At 36.6% G+C, this 19,594-nt stretch overlaps 1 protein-coding gene across 6 annotated transcripts in view; it reads right to left on the bottom strand.

Annotated features, from left to right (window-relative positions):
* SIPA1L2 (signal induced proliferation associated 1 like 2) overlaps positions 1 to 19,594 on the bottom strand; it is a 140,525-nt gene that overhangs the window by 18,658 nt on the left and 102,273 nt on the right. For all 6 annotated transcript variants that reach the window (XM_071806301.1, XM_071806302.1, XM_071806303.1 and 3 more), the window contains 7 exons: positions 17,378 to 17,635; positions 13,085 to 13,168; positions 11,688 to 11,791; positions 11,197 to 11,300; positions 8,073 to 8,461; positions 4,333 to 4,557; positions 1,633 to 1,786 (listed from right to left, as the gene is read on the bottom strand). In XM_071806301.1, the coding sequence (XP_071662402.1) occupies positions 1,633 to 1,786; positions 4,333 to 4,557; positions 8,073 to 8,461; positions 11,197 to 11,300; positions 11,688 to 11,791; positions 13,085 to 13,168; positions 17,378 to 17,635 (1,318 nt within the window). The remainder of the gene's footprint in view (positions 1 to 1,632; positions 1,787 to 4,332; positions 4,558 to 8,072; positions 8,462 to 11,196; positions 11,301 to 11,687; positions 11,792 to 13,084; positions 13,169 to 17,377; positions 17,636 to 19,594) is intronic.

Here is a 19,594-nt window from a genome sequence, read left to right as displayed (position 1 = left end):
AAACTTTATTTTAAGACAAATGTAAAATGATCACAGCAATAGACATACACAGCATCCTTAAATTAATGGATATATGGTATCCTTTTATAAGCAGAGATTAAAAAATACCAAAAGACTCAGCCTAATAGGGGATGACATTGGGCAAAGGCCTTCACTCTCTGAATTGAAGGGTCTTAGATCCTCTTTCCTGCACTCAAGATTCCCAGCAAGGATCCTGCCGCAATTCTGGGCTGCTACGCATGTCTCCTCAACCTTATACTACATCTTTTACCTACAAAGGTTGTTCACTAGCTATCTGAATACACTGAATATTATTGGAGCTTTACAGAGTTTCTTTTCAGGATGCATCAAAATTTAAACATTACCTGCAAGGCTTATTATTTCCTGATCTATGAAGAAAGTAAAACCAAATGTGATTTGATTCTGTACAATCTTACATATTCAGAAAAAGCCTTTCTGATTTTGCTGTCAAAGACAACTGACTCACCTATACCAAGATTCCTACCCTCTGTGAAGGCATAATCAAAGACTGGACACTGTTGAGTCCTACGGCTGGGGATCCCCTGCAAGTCAGGGGCTACGGTGTCTCTCACTTAGTGAGCTTTGCTTTGGGTATCTTGGGTGGGGAAGGAGACAGCAGTAACTTATCTCAGATGGCCACACCTCCTCACTCCTTGTTTTGTCTCATTTAGATAGCCAGAAACATCGGTAGCTCTTGAAATCATCACAGAGAACTAATTACTGTATCAATCAGAAATCATAAAATCCTCTAGGACACTATTAATGAGAATTCAAATATATATAATACATACTTAACATATTGCATGTTAAAAAATGTGTATGATCTGCATTTTAAATTCAACTCTACACTTCGAGGATTCCCATGTGTTACTTTTGCTCAGACATGATGATTATATTATTTAGTACATTATATCAACACAGTGGGTTAAGAGAGCATGGAGTTAATATAAAAGTGTGACAATTACCTAAAGTAATTTAATTGCTTTGTGCTTTATTCCACATCAAGCACAAAATCCAGAATCATCTATACTTTGGGGAGCAGTAAATTTTAAGTTCTCCATCCACTTTCTGTGAACTTTTTAAAAATTACTATTATCTTCATACTATTAAGATTAGCTGTATGCTCTCTACTAGCACTGACAATTATACGCCTTTTGAGCGGTTGCCACTGATACCTACATGAAACTGATTCAGAATTCAAATACAATCTTTGGTACTAAGTATCACAGGGTAGGAGAAAGCAGGCTGCTTTCATTCACGTGACTTAATATCATATGAGGTGTATAAATTTAGGCATCCAACCTTGAAAATGTTACTTTTCATCTTTGAAATTACAATTAGGTTGCTCAACCTGCACCTGGCTCTGCTCAAGCTAACCAAAAACATACTTAAACAAATATTGTGTCTCATACATAATCAAACTAGAGATAATTTTCATATTGTGGGAAATGATATTTTGGGAATTAAGGTCAGTACTTATAGCATCCCCATGGAATATACTTAGGTTGTACAATATGATATTGCCTTCTCTATAACAATTCTGTGAATACCAGAAATTAATTTCTAAGGTAACTGTGTCTGAGATACACAGAGCCGAAGAAAATAGCTCACCTTTCTTCTCCCCTCCTCCATAGAGAGGCTGTCTGGCAGCATCAACTTCAGAAAATCTTCTTTGGACAAGACTTGTTGACTTTCAACAATGGCAGTCCTCACAGAAGTTTGGAGTGGACTTGATGCAGACACAGCATCAATATCATCATATACTCTGTTGAGACAATTGGTGTTTTTAGCAAGAGAAGCAATAGTGCTCTTGGATTTGAAAGACTGCATGCGTTTTCTGTCACAAAGTAAAAATTGTTAGCATTACCTTCTGACAGAGAGCACTCTTATTTAAAACACTTTTTTGATTGCTTTACATTTATGAAATTCTTAAACCAACAAAAAAAAAAAATCAATTTTAGTAATTCTGAAGAACAATTTAAAAAAACCATAATGCTTGTTTTGCCTAGCTTGCCTCTTTTTATGCTCTACTGTTAAAGCAGTATTTATACCAATATTTCCTATCTTCATCACAAAGTATTTTAACTTTTACTTCCTTAGCAAATAAGAAATACAATATTTTATATTGTGATATTGTATCCAGCTTCACAATCTGGTAAAATGACTACGGTCATCAATGTCAGCATTTGGAGTGTATTGGTAATCAATTGTGCCTGGTGCCAAGTATGTTTTATTATCAGTAATTTCATAAAGCACTTCAGACAAAAAAAAACCCAGCTGTCTTCCTTAATTATCAGCATATAAAAATGTATTTACAATCAACAAAAGACTGTCAAACTGAATTATTATCTTTTAGCTTCCTTCCAGGAGAGAGAGAATTTTAAGAGGTTTACTCTGGAAATGCAATTGAAGGAACTAGAGATTCCCAATCACACAGAACACACATTTGAAGCCATTCTTTACTGCCAAGTGCAGCATAATCAGTGACTGTTTTCAGCAAAGACAAAACAAGCTTCACTACGGCAAAGTGTAATTCTCAGTGAATTATATCCTATAGTGGCACAACATTCAGCAATTGACCTGATTTTCACCATCATTACTAATTAGAGATATAATTAACCTCAGAGAGATATTTCCTCTCTATCATGAACAGAAAGCTTTCCTAGAAAGAAAGACGTGAAACAGTGCTGCGTGCCATGGAAAAATCTGAAAATATTTTCTGATATATGAAGCACTGCTATATTTAATTAATGTTTCTTAAATAGAACTAACTCTTGAAGATACTTTTCTAAATTGCTGTGGTTTCAGTCTAAATACCATGATTCATTATGCAATTTTGTTTTAAGGCTTAGGCTTCCATTCAAAATAAAGATAAATCAGTTCAAAATGCAAAAACTTGGGGGAAATCAATGAAATTACCACTTTAAGTGCAAATACTACAACTGAATGATTTAAGCAATTAAAACTTTGTGGCAGGGGGGAGGGCGGGGGGGATGTGGGATGAAATCTGCAGTACAAAGCCACAAAGAAATACAAATAATCAGGACATGAAAGTAGTAATATCTGCTACTTTTGAAAACTAGGAATTTAAGAGTTTAACTTTAGGATCATATTTCATAGCACATATATTCTAGCTTATATTTTTAAATATTAATCTTGGCATAAATGTGCACATATATGTAGCACGTAATATTAGATGCAAATGATGCATTCCCATAAAACAGAGTAAACTCCATTAAATATTTGAAAAATAAGGTACTGCATGTCATCTTGCCAATTTATCAAGATATACAGGGCTGAGCTGATTTATTGAGAGGGAGAACTGAATAGCTTATGCACAAAAAGAAAGCAAGGAGGTTATCTGAGAAGATGATTTTGAAGACAACATGAATTTAAAGGTCAGTTTTAAAAAGCAGATTCAAACATTACTTATTACTGCTGCAGCAGCATAATCTATGTGTATCTGAGATAGTGCATCTTTCCCTTTGAGTGCAAGCTTTTTTCTCCCACTTAAGATGACAATATTTCTCATTAGCTATTCCTATGTTAAGTTGTACATATAGCTGTTCATTAGAACCGCTCTGAATATTTTTGTCTAAATATCACTTGCTAGAAAAATACATTGTTTGATTGAAGGCTACACATTTTTGTAGAATCTCATGTAGAGAGCATCAGATCTATCCACACTTAATCTTTTCTTTGGGGTCCTAACCACCACTATTTGCCCATTTATTAAAAACAAAGTCAGAAAAATACAGCAAAGAACCAGTAAAATACCCCTAACTGGCAGTAACTTTTAAAAGTTATCTACCATAGATCACTCATATGTTTATAGACATCTCTCTCATCTGTAATGTATTTGCTGAGGCAACAAGGGAGAAATGTTTAATACAGAAATGTCAGTAAAAGCTTTTTTCAACTCAGTTCTTGAAGATTTGTAGAAAAGGTCTTTAAAACCGTAATAAGATTGTACCTTCCTATTTGTTTCCTAGAGATTCAAAATGGAAATTCAGAATGTCTGACATAGCCATACTTTTTGCATACACACATTTTCAGAAATTTCCATCAGCTTGCATTATTTGACACATGGGAAAAAATTGCAGCTGGATAGAACAGAGAAGAAAAGAGTATCCTGTGTAGTTATTCTAGTTATTGTCTTTTTTGGTTGGTTTGTTTGTTTCTTTGGATGTACCTTTGATACACAATGGTAGAGAAAAAAACCCAAGTGTTTAAAAGTGAAATGGAATTTTTCATTTTTCGTTTTTCCGTTACTCTTTCCCACCCCCCAACAAAGTTAAACGGAGTTCTTACTCATGGCATTCAGCAACTTCAGATTCTTCAGGTGTAGGACTTCCTTCTGATTTTTTCCATCCAATGACATATTTGCTCACTGCTCCTTGTCTGTGGTATGGTTTTGAAACTGAACCAGAAATCTGTGGACTAGTATTCTGTGACACTATATAGACTTTGGAGGTATCTAGGGAGCCACTTTTTTTAGAGCAATGTGTTGATGGGCTTCCTGAATGATGTGACCCACTGAAAAAGTAAAGGAAACACACAAAGGCAAAAATGAAATCTGCTATACAAAAACAAATCAGGAATGTTTCATCTGGTACGAAGCTATAATTCTTAATGTTGAGTTTTTCTCATGATTGAAATAAAGGTAGCAATGGTAGTGCAGTAGTTTTCTACATACTAGCAGCATAGACATTAAAGTTATTTGAGAATATGATTGTGTTGAGTTTCTAAATCAAGTAACATACATAATTCAACTTGCTGAAATGTCAATGCAAACTGATATGAAATAAAAGACTAAGTTCAAGACATGTAGAATTTGTGTGTGCAATTTAAGTAAATTTGGACACACATTATTAACAGTATAATTCCATTTACATCAAGAACTACATAGGGAATTACCCCAAATATCTCTCTAATTATTAAACTTCTGTGCCTTTTCACTTCATGTTAATTTTGCCAATTTAAGCCAGTTTAAACTGTGCTTTCCATTCTGTACCACTGAGAATTTCATATTAACAGAAATAAATTTCAGTTCAAATAAACCAGTCCTCTGGATAATTTTAATAGCCTCTTTTATTATGAATAATAGCACTAGTAAGGACTAATAAAACCTTTTACTGATGACTCTCAAAATGATTTAAAATGAACTAAAGCAAACATTTCCTTGAAGAATATTTTTTTTTTCTTTTCATCTTGCAGGTGAAGTAACTGAAGCATTCACAAACCAAACGCCTTGAACCTGAAGTAGCAGCTCCTAACTTTCATTGTGGGTTTACAAATACCAAACACTGTGCTATCTTTTAATCTAATCCCACAAGCAATGGATTAATTCGCAGAGGACCAGAACGTGTTGCTGAAAGTATAACAGACATGTCTACTTTGCTGTCCATGCAGAGTCAAATACAAGCAACGCATGTGCATGGATGTCATGAGATCAAATTAAAATGCCCACTGTGGAAGAAAGTTGGATCACTAAGGCAATGGATTAATAATTTTGATCACAGCACGTGCATTTAATTTTTAAAAAAAATTATTTTCTCTCCTCTCCTCCCTTTTTCTCCCCCAAAAGTAGAAACAAGATTATGAGGTTTTGGGGGAAGAAAATAATGCAGGTCATGCTAAAAGCTTTGGGTTCTGCTTCCCATCCTTCCAAATATGCAAAGAAATTATGTAAAGATCTGGTGAAGAAGAATAACTCAGTTATGAAAAGAAATCAAAAAATGAAGCAAACTTTGAAGCACAATGTAAAACACAGATCAACAGCAAGGACATGATATAGAGGATTTTAGACTTTTGTTTGTAACTAAACTTAACTAAAATTGGGCATCCAACCTCATTCTGTGGTTTTAAATGAGGAAATATTCAGTATGCAATTTCAGGATTCAAAGATGGCCTACGTAAGAAACAAAGCAAAACCAAAGGCAATGAAGCTAAGCTGTTTAAGCTGCGTAACATGAAGGTACTTAACAATTCATGTGCATAATTAACAAACAATAGGAGAGATAAAACCATTAATAACAGAGCTGTGAGACAATGTTATGCATAGCTCATTGGTCTTGTAGTTGGAGATACTGTTTCACACAACAGGTTTAATTCTGTAAATCTTACTTGGACACTATAGTATTAAATTTTTTCAGGGGCTTCTTTATATGACCAAGTTACATAAACAGGCCAGTATTTTTCAACCAACCAACAGCCTTCCTGTGCACTGCACTTTATTCAGTAAATAGAATGCAATTTTAATAAAGACGTGGTGCATTTATAAATCATTGACTTCCCACCAGTCTGTGGGCTTGTCTCTTGAAGTTTTACACTGTTTAGCTGCTGCAGAACAAGTTTGCTATTTAACATTCATAAAATAATTGTGAACGAATGCCTCCAAATTGTGAGAATTTAATTGTTACATATTATGAGGAAATAAACTCTGCGTCTGATGAGCTGGAAAATAGAGGATTCGGCAGTAGATATCACACGCTTATACGTTAACTCAGCTTCCTTTGTCTATTTGAAGATCTGTTGCAGCATCACAGCTATGAGGTATTTTTTAATAACGTATGCCTGTGGGTCCTGTACAGGTGGTGCCAGCTTTTAAACCTAGCTGCAAAATTATTTATCCCTCCAACATAATTTAATGGATATTTAAGCAAAGTTTAAATAAAACAGTCGGGTCACATAACATAACTCTGACATTTTCTATAGTAAAAGGATTTGGCAAACAAACTGGAAGGCGATCATTTGAAAACATCTCTACTGCCAAAGTGGAATTGGGCAATCCTAATGTGAGTCGGTATTTCAGCAATAATTACTACTTTGGAAATGCCTGAGTAAATCACTCAATCTATATGCTTTTTATTTATTTTTTAATTAATCTGCAAAATGTTGATTCTGTAGACGTGAGCAGCATTTTACTTAATGGCTGCCTGGCGCTTTAAATATGACAGCTGTCACAAAAGTGCTGCAAATACACATTTCTAGCCATTAGAAATCTATTTCAGCTCATAATGATGAAGTCCTAGAAGCGCAGAGCTTATTTCTAGAACTTTAGAAGTCTTGATATAAAAAAAATTAAATCTCAACACACACAGAGTAAATCTGGAGCTTTTACATTACCACAGGGGTAGTAAAAGCTTAATGTAAAAGCATTTACTCAGTCCTCACAATTGGCCATACAATAGTCTATACTATCTTCTATAACTTGTGAAAAAAGAGGCAGTATACAAGACTAATTCTTTCATGCCAAGCATATAAAGAAATGAGGATAGAGATTATTATTTGGTTATTTTCCTGTACTGATTGACACTGAAAACAGAAAAGTCAGATGGAAAGACTAACAAATTCCTTCCATCCTTTACAGAGTAAAAATCTTAACACATAGACCAAAGCTTCAACTTCAAAGTCACCATAAAATTGGAACTGGGAGATAAAGGCAACCAGCCGTAAAAGTGTTCTTTCAAAGTTTGCCTTACAACAGATGTACCATGCACACATTCCATTCGTAACAAAAAGAGGAGCTGAAAATCAATCAGAAATTCAGTTCAACTAACAAAACTGTAAAGCATACATCACAAGGATATAATTCAGGGGGGATAGTATGGAATGCAGTTTCACTATATGTAAAAATTGTCCATCACTACGTAAAAATTTTCCATTGCAATTTCTCTGATTTCCCTCAGCATTAACTCTCAAGTAATTTGTTGCACTGTATAAAAACAAAAAAAAAAGTACGTCAAACAAGTTCTAGGTGCAAACTTCACTTTCACTCAGGGATGTTTCCCGACTTTAAAAACCTAAGCAATGTGCACAAGGTCACATAAAAAGTCTCCATCAGATCTGGGAGTTGGGCTGGCTATGCTTTTTAGGCTGGCCCACCAAAAATTGACTGAAAATTGCTCATATAAGCACTTAAATACAACAAAAAAACCAAAACTAGTTAAGCACACTTTCAAAGAAAGGTAAATGGAATAACAACAATGAAAGAGAGTTCTCTTTATGTTAATCTATATTCCATAATCCCTAATTTGTACAAAACATACCTGGAATGAGAAGAGATTTCACTTAGGTCTCCCATGCTGCCTTCAGCTGTATGACTGGCAGAAATAGCAGAGGCATAGCTATGAACAGCGTAGATTTTAGCTGGATCATCATCTGGCCCCGGAGTTTCAGAAGACTCAGTCCACTGCTCCGTACGACAGTGCACGCCGGACCTGCTGCCAGCCAGGTGCAAAGGGGCCAGGAGAGGAGCCGGCATGCAGGGAGCTGTATCGATGCCACTGTCAGTAGAAGCCCCCTTGATGTATGTTAATCCAAGCAGCTCAGGATCCATCAGATCTCCAGAACCAAAGTGTTTCTCATCACTGTTGCTGGATGTGTTACTGGATAGGGTGTTGCTGCTTGAGTGGCTTGAACAGCTTTTGTCTCCAATCTTAACAAGAAAACAAAGACACCCCCCCGCCTTCAAGTTAAATAATAGAATATTTATTTTCAGATCTATTACTGAATTTGTGCCATTCAAAAATAATATATTTTTTACAGTACACTATAATATAACTGCAAAGTATAAAAAGATCTTAACACCAGTGCCTATGAAATGAGTTGCCCAGCTGGCTAGACACATTAAAGGTTGATGTCCCCGCAAATAAAAAGGCTCTAGTTCCAGCTTCTATGGTAAATCTTGAAATCATGCTTGAATTTTCTGATGATAGGACCTGCTTAATATCCATAAAATTGCATTTCTGAACACTTAAAGCAAGCATTTGTAAAGCTAGAAGCACTGGTAATTATTTGTTTAAACAAGTTCTACCGCAAATCTGAAAAACACTGAAGAATGAATTATCCTTGGTTTTTTTCCTCAGTGCGGGTGAAATACGCAGCTTATCGGATCAAATCCAACTGGATGTGTGGCTTGTCAAACTGAAGCCAATGCAGTGCGTGTGTACCAGATGAAAGTAATTTCAGTCACAGGGCCCTAAGCTAAGCAGGGCAATTGAAGTGGAATAATTATGTCGGGCATTTGTGTCAATAAAGTTGGGTTTGATATTTTTTTTTAAAGAGATTTTATAGAGTTGGATTAACTTATCTATGTGACAGAGTAGCCACAATAAGGGTAGATGGAATTCTATGAGGTAGAATTTAAGTGGGAAGGGTGACTAACTTTTTTACAAGATCCCTGTCCTAGCAGATGTATATAAATGTAGCTGTTGCTCACAAATTAAAGCAATTAGACAAGGCAGCCTTTCCATAAACTATATTCCTATTCTGTATGGAAATTAACAGGCCTCAAAATTTGAGAAAATTATTTTATAAAAAAAAGGCAGGGGACACTCACATATTCATTAATTCTAACCTTTACAAGATGACTGTCACCTTAGAAACAGTGGAACAATTGATAAAAATAAAACAAGCAGTTTTTCCAAGGAGAGGGACTTGGCCGAAGGTGTCTGGAGAAAATGTCATGTCACTTCTTATTGTGAATAATGTAAAATTGAATCAAAGTGGAAAGAAACAAGGTCGTGGGGGGGGAGCTCAAAGGCATAAAATTAACCTCAGAAGATGTATTGCACATATGAACCTTCCCCAAAATTTTCTATATGTTGCTGAACATACACATGCACCTTCCTGACTCCACAAGCAGCAGGGAATTTGGACAACAACTACTGATAGAGAGATCTTGAAATGCTCAAAGTTCACTACAGCCACAGTTCAGGATTATATTACAAATTTCCTTGTGGCAGCACCCTAATTGTTACATGTGGTTAAAGACTGAGTCATGGAACAAGATTAAAAAAAAAAGAGCATGACTATGATATTTATTCCAGGAGAACAAAGAGTTTGAAGACAGCCAGAGAAATTCCCCCCTCCTCTCTCCACCAAGTTAAGACTGATAAAAAGACAACATAGTCTCTTTTTTTCTAATATTTAAATATTTTGCAGAATTCTTGTACATCTGCCGTAGCACTCAATGGGAATTCCACTGGCTGGCAGAGTCTCATGTGGCAAACTGAGCTGAACAAAAAGGAGATGCACAAGAGAACATGAAAAGATCCTATACAAGGTAGTGACCACTTTTGTTCGGTTTTACAGCATCCAACAACAAAGTAGCCTCATTTAGTTAGTATTATCTTTATAATAGTGCTGGTTTGTACTTTGTACAATGTTGCACCTGCACCATACATATGCATATGCACACAAACACAAACATAAGCACATTATGAAATTTTCTCTTCAGATCCTCACCATTCTAAAAGCACAAGAACTTCCATTAGCATAAAACTAACTTAAGTAAACTCATCATTAAACCTTGGTATTGGTGCTTTGTTTAATACTGATTGTTACATACTGATTCTAGCTTCCTGTCAACTTCAGCTTAAGGTCAAAGAAAGTTCTTTTTTCTTCATGTGTGTAATTCTATGTTATGATTCTGTTTATGGTAATACTTTGAGAAGTATTGAGCAAGATTCTCGTAAGATACCAATGTACACAAGAGGAGAAACCGGCCTCATTCTTACCCATAAAAGTCTACAAATAGTGTAGATTCCTATTATATATAGCAGGTTTTTCTATGTAACAAACATACAAAAAGATAAATAGAAAAAAAGCTTGCATATCATTAGTGTGTACCTTCCAATGCTAAACGATTGAGGATTTCGCTATTACTGAAGACAGGCCACTGAACTAGGTAGACTAGAAATCTGTTCAGCATTCTCAATGCACAAACTGTATTTTTATAGTGCTCATTTCACACAACATGACAAATGGTATGGTGAATATATTATTTTTTTAAAGGACATTAAATAATTCACAGATTAAGTAAGCCAGTATAAGTGAAGCTATAAATACACACCTGAGTGTAGACTATTCTAGTTTTATCTCCTCAGTGCTCGAGACCCAAGCAGTCCTGGAGTTCTTAGTTTATAAACACAGATTAACCATAATCTACCCTACATCTAGGTGATCATACTCTTTGCCTCCCAAAACACACAGTGGTCTTCCTAAACTACTAAAATGTATTATAACATGTGTTTCCTAAAGTCCAGGGCGATTTGTTTTGTTAGTTGGGTTTTTTTTTGGGGGGGTGTTGTTGTTTGGTTTTTGTTTTGTTCCTTTTTTTTTTTTCTTTTTCTTTTAAGAGTTTGAATTACCTCCAAGCAAAAGACTTACATGTGAAAGTTTGTTTGGCGACTCCTTGCCACTGCCTTCCTTCTGTAAAGCCCGGTCTTTGTAGGAGCTCAGGACTTTGGTCGATGGTGCATGCCACTTGGTTTCTGCCATAAATAATTGTGTTTTAATTTCTGAATGCTAAAAACGTGAGTATACTGTACAAAGAAAAAAGGTACATGGCTTAGCATCAGGTTTCAAACCTGTACACTTTTTGGAAGCAGAGACATGTATCTTTGCGGAATTTCCTATGATCTAGTTTTTCAATGATAATTGAACAAAGTTCCACCTGCTCTTCATCATTAATGAGGTTTTCAGAAGAAATTTATTCCAAGTATTTGGTAAATATCCCACACCAAATTCTATTAGACTGTCTGTAACAGTCCCTGCTTTCACTTCATATTATGTGCTCTTTGTGCATCAAACCTCCGCATCAGAAGGTGGCTGCACTTCAGCAAAGAACATTACTTTTGAGATATAGTGGTTTTTATTACCAGAATGTCTAGTTCCTTCCAAAGTTTCCTCTCGTTCTCTGCCTCCTTCACATTCCAGTGAGCCTGAACCTTGGCGGTGTTCATGGAGCAAAGGGGACTGGCACCTTTTAACATAAGCAGAAAATTAAGCTGTTTAGGTTTTTTTTCCTAGGAAACTAGTTACATGATGAACAACAACACATTTTATTCTTCAGAGCAAATATTTTGTAAGTGATTTGTTTAAACAATCAATCTTTTCCCCACCCAACATGTCCAAGTATAGTAATGTTTCCAAACACTGTGTGGAAATATTTACATGCAATTTCTTCAACAGCACACTGTTATATCTTAAGTGTGAAGAGGTCAAGAAGACACCGAACTTTAAGAAGAAATGCATTCCTGGGGCTATATAGCCAAAGGTTTTTGCAATGGAAAACTATGGTAACAGATGCTTAACTGCTTTATGAACTAAGCCCCACAGAAAGTAACTCTGTAGTTTTGCAGGTTTGCACACTCTGAACATATCAGCTGGTATCAGATTCATTGCCTTGTATTGTATTGAAAAAACTAAATTCTTTCACAAAGCAACACACTGAAAACAAGGTTGTTATTAGAAATAACCATGCTGGAAAAATGACACAAGATGCATTTTTCATGTGTTTACTGTCAAAAAAATTGACAAAGTTTTATCTGAATTATTAGCATTTCTTTAGCTGCCAGAGATTTCATTGAGTATTCTGAAATTCCAAGAGGAGTCTCCATGATATTGCATATATACCTGCTACATGGAATATCTTACCCACAAACAGTCATGCCAAAGCAATATTAAGCTTACAGAGAAGGAGTCAAGCTTATGTTTTCAATATTCACTTTTTTTTCTGAAAAGTCGCTTCCACAAGCCAAGTGGCAAGTCTGGAATGCTTTTATGTCATGCTATGTAGATCCTGCCATAGCTCAACATTTTATAAACAGGAGTGTTCTCAGCAGCTTGTTATTTATAAAACAAAGTGACAAATTTAAAGTAATTTAGAACACTTCTCTCATAATATTCTTATAACATAGACAGTTTATTGGGGTGGTCTTTTATACACAGATAACTAATTTCTGAAGCTTCAGCACCAAGGGATTAACAAGGATGTGAAAGAACCATTGGTGTATTGCAACAGCCCTTCAGGGAGATCTCTGAAAGACTGCTACTTTTTTTGAGCAGAGATGTCAGGGAATGGATGCCACCGGAATAAGCACAGTAGGAAATAAAACCTTTGAAGACCATAAAGATGATTTTGTAATTGAATACTCTTCCACTGAAGCAGATTTTGCAAATACATCTATGATATAGAACATCCACAAAACTTTGCTTCAGAAAGAAGATGCAAGGGAGCTATGGCAAGAGTTACAAAAAAAAAATTCACCAATACCCGTCATATCCCACTTGCTGTCTCCACTGGCTGCTCCCGCTGGGTCCTGGGTCACTGGAGGAAGACTGGTTGCTCGGAGAACTTCTGTAATGTTGACCACAGTCATTAACAGTGCATCAAGTTATTTGTGGGGTTTCAGATTTGAACAAATACATTTGTACAAATACATTCATTTTTACAAGTAACACAGATGCAGTATGAACACTTAATTATATTGTTTGTGAATTTACAGTTTTATCTCAGTTTCATAAAACTTGAACAAATATTTTTAAAGTATGTTATTTATTTCATCATTAATAAAATATTTCCAGCTGAAAACATTAAAAAGCCACAAAAAGAGAAAGACTAAGTGCCAAATCCTATTTTCCTTACACCTAACTTTATTCCTGAACAAGTGGGATTATTCAGGAGCCAGAGGAGCTGGATTAGGCCTCTAAATTTGTGTGGGAAGCTCTCATGCTGGATCAGAAATTATTGTTAGTCACTTTGCATGTATTACAACTTTGAACATAGTAATTTAGAAGGATTAACAGCAATATCTTTTTATTTTATAAATTATTTGATGTAGAAGAACAATAAGTAAACATTTTCATGAACAGTATTCTTTTGTACTCATTATTGAAACTTTTTAGCCTCATCTTAACGATGTCTCTAATTACTCTTCTGATTTCCAGACAGCTGAAATGCAGTGATCGAATTTGGTTTTGATCATTCTACTAGCCTTCACTTCTGTGCATATCAGTCCATAACTACAAACACAATTTCCCTCAGTGACATTTCCTCAAATTTCCCCCCTTTTTTAATTTAGTGGTGTTGTTTTTTGTTTTGGTTTTGTTTAAAAGGCTATGTATAGAAATGAACGTATGTACTCAGGGAAGAGGTGAAAAGAGGTAGTTTTAATAGTTTTAAGCGCAACACTCTCCCAAGGACATGACATTCAATAAGAACTTTAGCGTTCAGCTTGAAAATTAAGGCGTTAGCTATTATATTTTGTCTAACAGCCAAACATGCATACAATAAGTAGATACTGTAGTTCCTAATTTTTCATCATGTATCTCTCTGGTAAGTATTGACAGGACTGAGCCTCTCAAGTACATTAGTCTGTAGGCTACAGTTGAACGCAATTGCATGTTCTTGCTTCTTACCACCCAGAACATTGTATGTCTTGCACAGCTTAAGTGAACTAGCATTAAGAGGTGGGTAATTTATGATCCTAAATGTTTCCGGCCTCCAGACTGGAAACAGACATTGTCCTCAAAACCAGGACATTGGTTTGTACTATCCCAGGCTGAGGAATGTGTAGATCCCAAGCCTCCCATTTGCTGGATAAGTGTTTAGCCATTAGCCTGATAAACAAAGGTGGTTACAAAAGCAGGACCACAGCAATGCAGTCAGTGAATGCCTCACACGGGTCCTGTACAGAAGAGCTCCAGCTGCCTGCTCTCAGGAATGAATTCCAGACTCCAGGTGAAAGGACCCGCTCACTTACAAGCACACAGACTTCTTGGTGCGAAAAACCAAGTGAGTCTGACTGAAGTTTTGGTCCTAGGCACTCGCTATGAGCAGCTGTCACAGAATTAGAAATTTTGCAAAAACAGGAGTAGGGTCAAGTATACCCTTGTATTTCTTAGTGACTAATGAGAAGAAACTCCTTGATCAACACAAAAACATTTGGATTGCCTTCTCAAAGCACTTAACACTCCTCAGGAACTGCACTAGGACCATAGGTGTTCCGCTCCCAGTTTTTAATTTCACTCCAGGGACTTGGCACTTAACTGTTGCATGTCACAGCAGTTGAACTGTGGCTGCTTAAATATTTTGCTACATCTAGCACACATTTTTGTTGCTGCTGCTTCTTTTTATCTTAAAAAACAACCCTTTTAACACTGACTTCAATGCTAGCTCATTTTCAGATCAGTTGCTTTATCTTCCCGGTTTTATCAACCTGCTTTTTCTTGCCTGCACTCTTCAATTTGTCTAAACTGATATTGGGTCTCTGACCCTCTAAAATCTCTTCATCATTTTCCTAGCCTGAGTATACATTTTCACCCTTCCGAGACTACTTATAAGTACTAATCGACCTTGCTTCAAACCCTCTTGTTTTAAGCCCATCCCTCTGTTAAGTCGTCAACTATGCCTCTTCCCATGTGGAAAGACCTTGCCAATTAGGGTACCTTTCTTTTCATGTTTCAAGACCCACATGTCACAGTTCATCATTTTCCTCTCTTTTCATTATTTATAATCTGCACCATGTCTTCCCAAGAATAGCACTTCTACATTGCACTTGTTTTGTTTAAGTCATACAGGAATTTCTTCATGGCAAGAGATAGCCTTTGTCTTAACATCTTTTCACATGCTTCACTGAGTGTTAAGAGAAGCACAACTTACATTTGTGAAGCTTTTGAAAATGAGTAGTATGTCAGAAAGCTTTCATTTTTTCTCTGTATAGACATACAGTATGCTTCATAAAACTCCATAAATCCCCAAGTATTTCTAGACGTTTGATACATTGTCTCCTTATGCTAGATGTTACTGAGAATTTCAGTAACAAGACACTAGGAAAAGTTTAAGCCCGATAATGGCATATACATACACGCTTACAGAAATGCACCTCTCCTTTTTTCAGGGGGTGAGGAGGAAAGTGGGGGAGAAGAAGAATGGAAATGATCAAATGGTCATAACTGGGAGTCAGGCTTCCCCAGACATACTTGCAAATATGTATTACTATTACCTGTATATATTTCAAACAATGTAAAAGTCACTAATTCTTTCCTACTAAATTAGATAGTATAGCAATAGCAGTATTTCATTATTTCATCCAGCATTTTTTAAAGCTTTTTAAGACTAGTACTTTAGATTTTCATATCAATTAGATATATTCAACATGCATTTTCCTTGGAAATCAGAACTACCTCACCCCATGGAAAAAGGATATAAGCAGAAATAAATGCAAACAATAAAGGACAAAGAGTTCAGCTCAAGACGTATGGTTTTCCTAAACAATTCAAAGGTCAAATGTATTTACAAATTTTTAATCACAGAATCATAGAATTTCAGGTTGGAAGGGACCACCAGGATCATATGGTCCAACCAGTCTTGGCAAAAGCATGGTCTAGACAAGACATTCCAGCACCTTGTCCAGTTGAATCTTAGAAGTGTCCAATGTTGGGGAATTCACCACTCCTCTAGGGAGATTATTCCAATGTTTAATTGTTCTCATTGTGAAAAATCTGTGTTCAATCAGTAACTTTACAAATAAATTTTTGTCTTATGAAGAATTATTATTAAATTAGAACAGAGCTAACATTTAAGGATACCATCACACCATCTAAGAGGTATTACATATTCAAATCACAAGCTCTGTTTTGTTTAATTAAAAGCAAAGCAAAGTATAAGGACCAGTAATGAGTCACAGAATCCTTTGAAACTATGCCAATAGCTAAGTAATTAGATTAAACAATTAATTGTTAAAGGAATGACTTCATCTTATTTATGTTCATTATTTGTTTAAATAGGCTCCCAAAAGGTGGGAGACAGGACATTATGTAGATCAAAAAGTGACAAGGCAGTTTCCCACTCAGGCCAGTTGTCCTCAGCCCAGTCCACTTCCATCACAAACAACAGAAATTGTTCCCTCAAGTAGAGGGAACTGGGTTCAGTGATGGCTCTTTAACACCACCTCAGAATTTAAATTACTGTCAAAGCTCAACAAAATAAGGCTCAAAAATGAGGTTTGCTGAAGTTCTAGAAAGCAGAGATATCTAGCGTAAGGCATATTAGGAAAATGGCAGGCATTACCCCTCACTACAAGCAAGACATAGGGGCACTGGAGGTAGTTCAGAGGATAACAAAGCTGGTGAAGGGTCTGGAGTACAAGTCTGATGAGGAGCAGTTCAGGGAACTGGGGCTGTTTAGCCTGGAGTAAAGGAGGCTGAGGGGAGACCTTATAACTGTCTACAACTCCCTGAAAGGAGGCTGTAGCATGGAGGGTGTCAGTATCTTTTCCCAAGTAACAAGTGATAGGACAAGGGAAAATGGCCTCAGGTTGCACCAGGTTTAGATTGGATATTAGGAAATATTTATTCACTGAAAGGGTTGTCAGGCACTGGAACAGGCTGCCCAGGGAAGTGGTTGAGTCACCATCCCTGTAGGTGTTTTAAAGATACGTAGATTAGGTTCTTAGGGACATGGTTCAGTGTCAATATTAGGTTAAGAGTTGGACTCAATGGTCTTATTGGTCTCTTCCAGCCAAAATGACACTATGATTCAATGACGAAGCGGACAGGCTCTCACCTTGCACCATCTGGCAGCTTTCTGTCGAAGGAGGTGCTGCGAGGAATGGCTGGCTGAGCCTGCGGGAGCAGCGGCTGGCAGGGCAGTCTGTCAGGTGTTCCTAGGATTGGAGAGGCACGAGAGAGGGGCTGCCCAGCGGGAGTCGGCACCCGATGCCAAGTGGTATTCCTTCTGAAAGGGGTTTTATACTCACATGGGGTGCCTTCACTGTCTAGTTTGTATTCCACCATGGGGATACGACAAAGTTCTGAACAACCCCTGTGGGACAAATAAAAATGCTGGTCAGTTTCACTGGAGGGAACAGAAAAATAAATCTTGCATTCTGCAGTCAGAAGTGTGTGTATATTTTTCTTCTAGGTGCCTGAAGGTGTTCATATAGCATTGTACAGCTCTCCAAATGCTTCAAAACTATCATGGCAACCAGGTAGGAAACACTTCAAAACAAAGGATTTGCACATACACTGTGATGCAAATGATTATGTGGCATCTAACTGTTTTTCTATATGTTTTCTATCTGTACTTTATAATGTTTCTCTTCCTGGGGCTCTCTATGCCTGGAAGAGAAATGAAGAGGCAGAAGGATGGGGCAAATGAGAACCAGTCTGGTTTACATCTTCTCCTTGAAGTTTACAGCATGGTGAAATACTGACAACATTCCCAGAAAGTGTAAAGTCTGGTAAAAGTAGCGACAGCTTTCCCCAAATGATCAGTTTGTCTGTGGGATATTTTCTATAGACTCAGGCTGGATGTGAATTAAGGGTTACTGTTTCAGATATTAGTTAACAGAAGCTTCACACCCATTTTAAGCCAGCATTGATTATCATTGCAGATATTTTGTATTCTGACATACTGCCTCCATTACCTGTATGATAGGGAGTGCATACTAAATTAACATCTATAATAAAAATGCCCTAAATTATTCTAATGCAATCCACTAAGTAAAAGATACTGAAACTTCACTTATCTGTTTCCACTACAATTCTGCTTTATCCCTTGAGCTGAATCTTGATCAAGTTTTGCTTTGTTGAAAACTCAACATTCACCATTTACGACTAAATTAAAATCACCTGGAAAAAGTGTAATAGAGTGTGTGTAACACACTCTCTTAATCCTGAAAATGTTTTGGCACAAATGACACCACCAATGTGCAGTTCAAATAAATTGTATATATTCTCATACATTAAATAACTGTGCCCCAAAGCTTCTGAACCAATCCCCAAAAGAACATTTTCATTGTCGGTGTTCTGCTAAGCAGATTAAATAAAACAGATACTATAAAAACGTTAACTGTGTTATTCTAGGTTGTTGAAGAGTAGATGCACATGCAACTGTAGCAGTTAAGTTCTAGACACCCAGTCTGATCCAGCCAAGTGCTTCAGGCTGCTGAATTGTGTGGTACTAAATAGGCAAACTGCTTATGTCCCATAGTATTAAATCTCAGTCCCTGCTGGCACTCAAACGTACAAAAACGGTAAAGAACTATAAAATATAGAGCAGGAGCGTCAGACTTATTTACACAGCTACTCCTACATTTATACAGTCCTAAAACTGCATTCTGCTCTGTGAAGGCAACTGCGAGGCTTATGCAGCCCCCAGTGAAAATGAGTCTGACATCCCCAATATAGAGCATAAAGCACTAAGAGTGGAGATTAGTAGCCAAAGAAGAGTAGAAGACACCATGATGAAGACAAGCTGAAGAGGAGCCACTAGAATGCTCCAAAACAGATCTCAGAATTCCTGCTTTTTCAAGGTCATTCTCTCATCAGCAATATCAGTATTAAATGCACCAGTAAAATCTGGCATGTGTAAAATCTGCTGACAAATCATAGCTGGACATGTTGGAAGCAACAGAGAATTTCACAGTAACGATTTTCTGGTTTTAGCCTCCCTATGGAGGAAAGACCACCCCAATAGTCTCCTTCCACGGACAAGAAATGGAGCTACACAGAAACCAATGTTACAAAACTATCAATTCATTTCAGAAGGTCAATTTTATACATGTATAGCTTTCCTCCTGCCCTTAAAATGCCAATGTTACTCAAACCACCACTTCAAACTACATCAGTGCATGTATCTATTTAAAAAAAATTCTTTCACACTTTTGAAAAAATCACAAAACACATGTCGGATTCCTAGAATGATGAACACCACATAAAGGCCAAGTTTAGCAAATGGCATAAAATTGTGCAAACATTTCTATTGCTGAACCATAAAGAG

The sequence above is a fragment of the Patagioenas fasciata genome, chromosome 3, assembly GCF_037038585.1.
Source record: "Patagioenas fasciata isolate bPatFas1 chromosome 3, bPatFas1.hap1, whole genome shotgun sequence".
Classification (NCBI taxonomy): domain Eukaryota; kingdom Metazoa; phylum Chordata; class Aves; order Columbiformes; family Columbidae; genus Patagioenas; species Patagioenas fasciata.
Note: the sequence above shows the minus strand (reverse complement) of the source record. Positions and strands in the feature narration are given on the sequence as shown.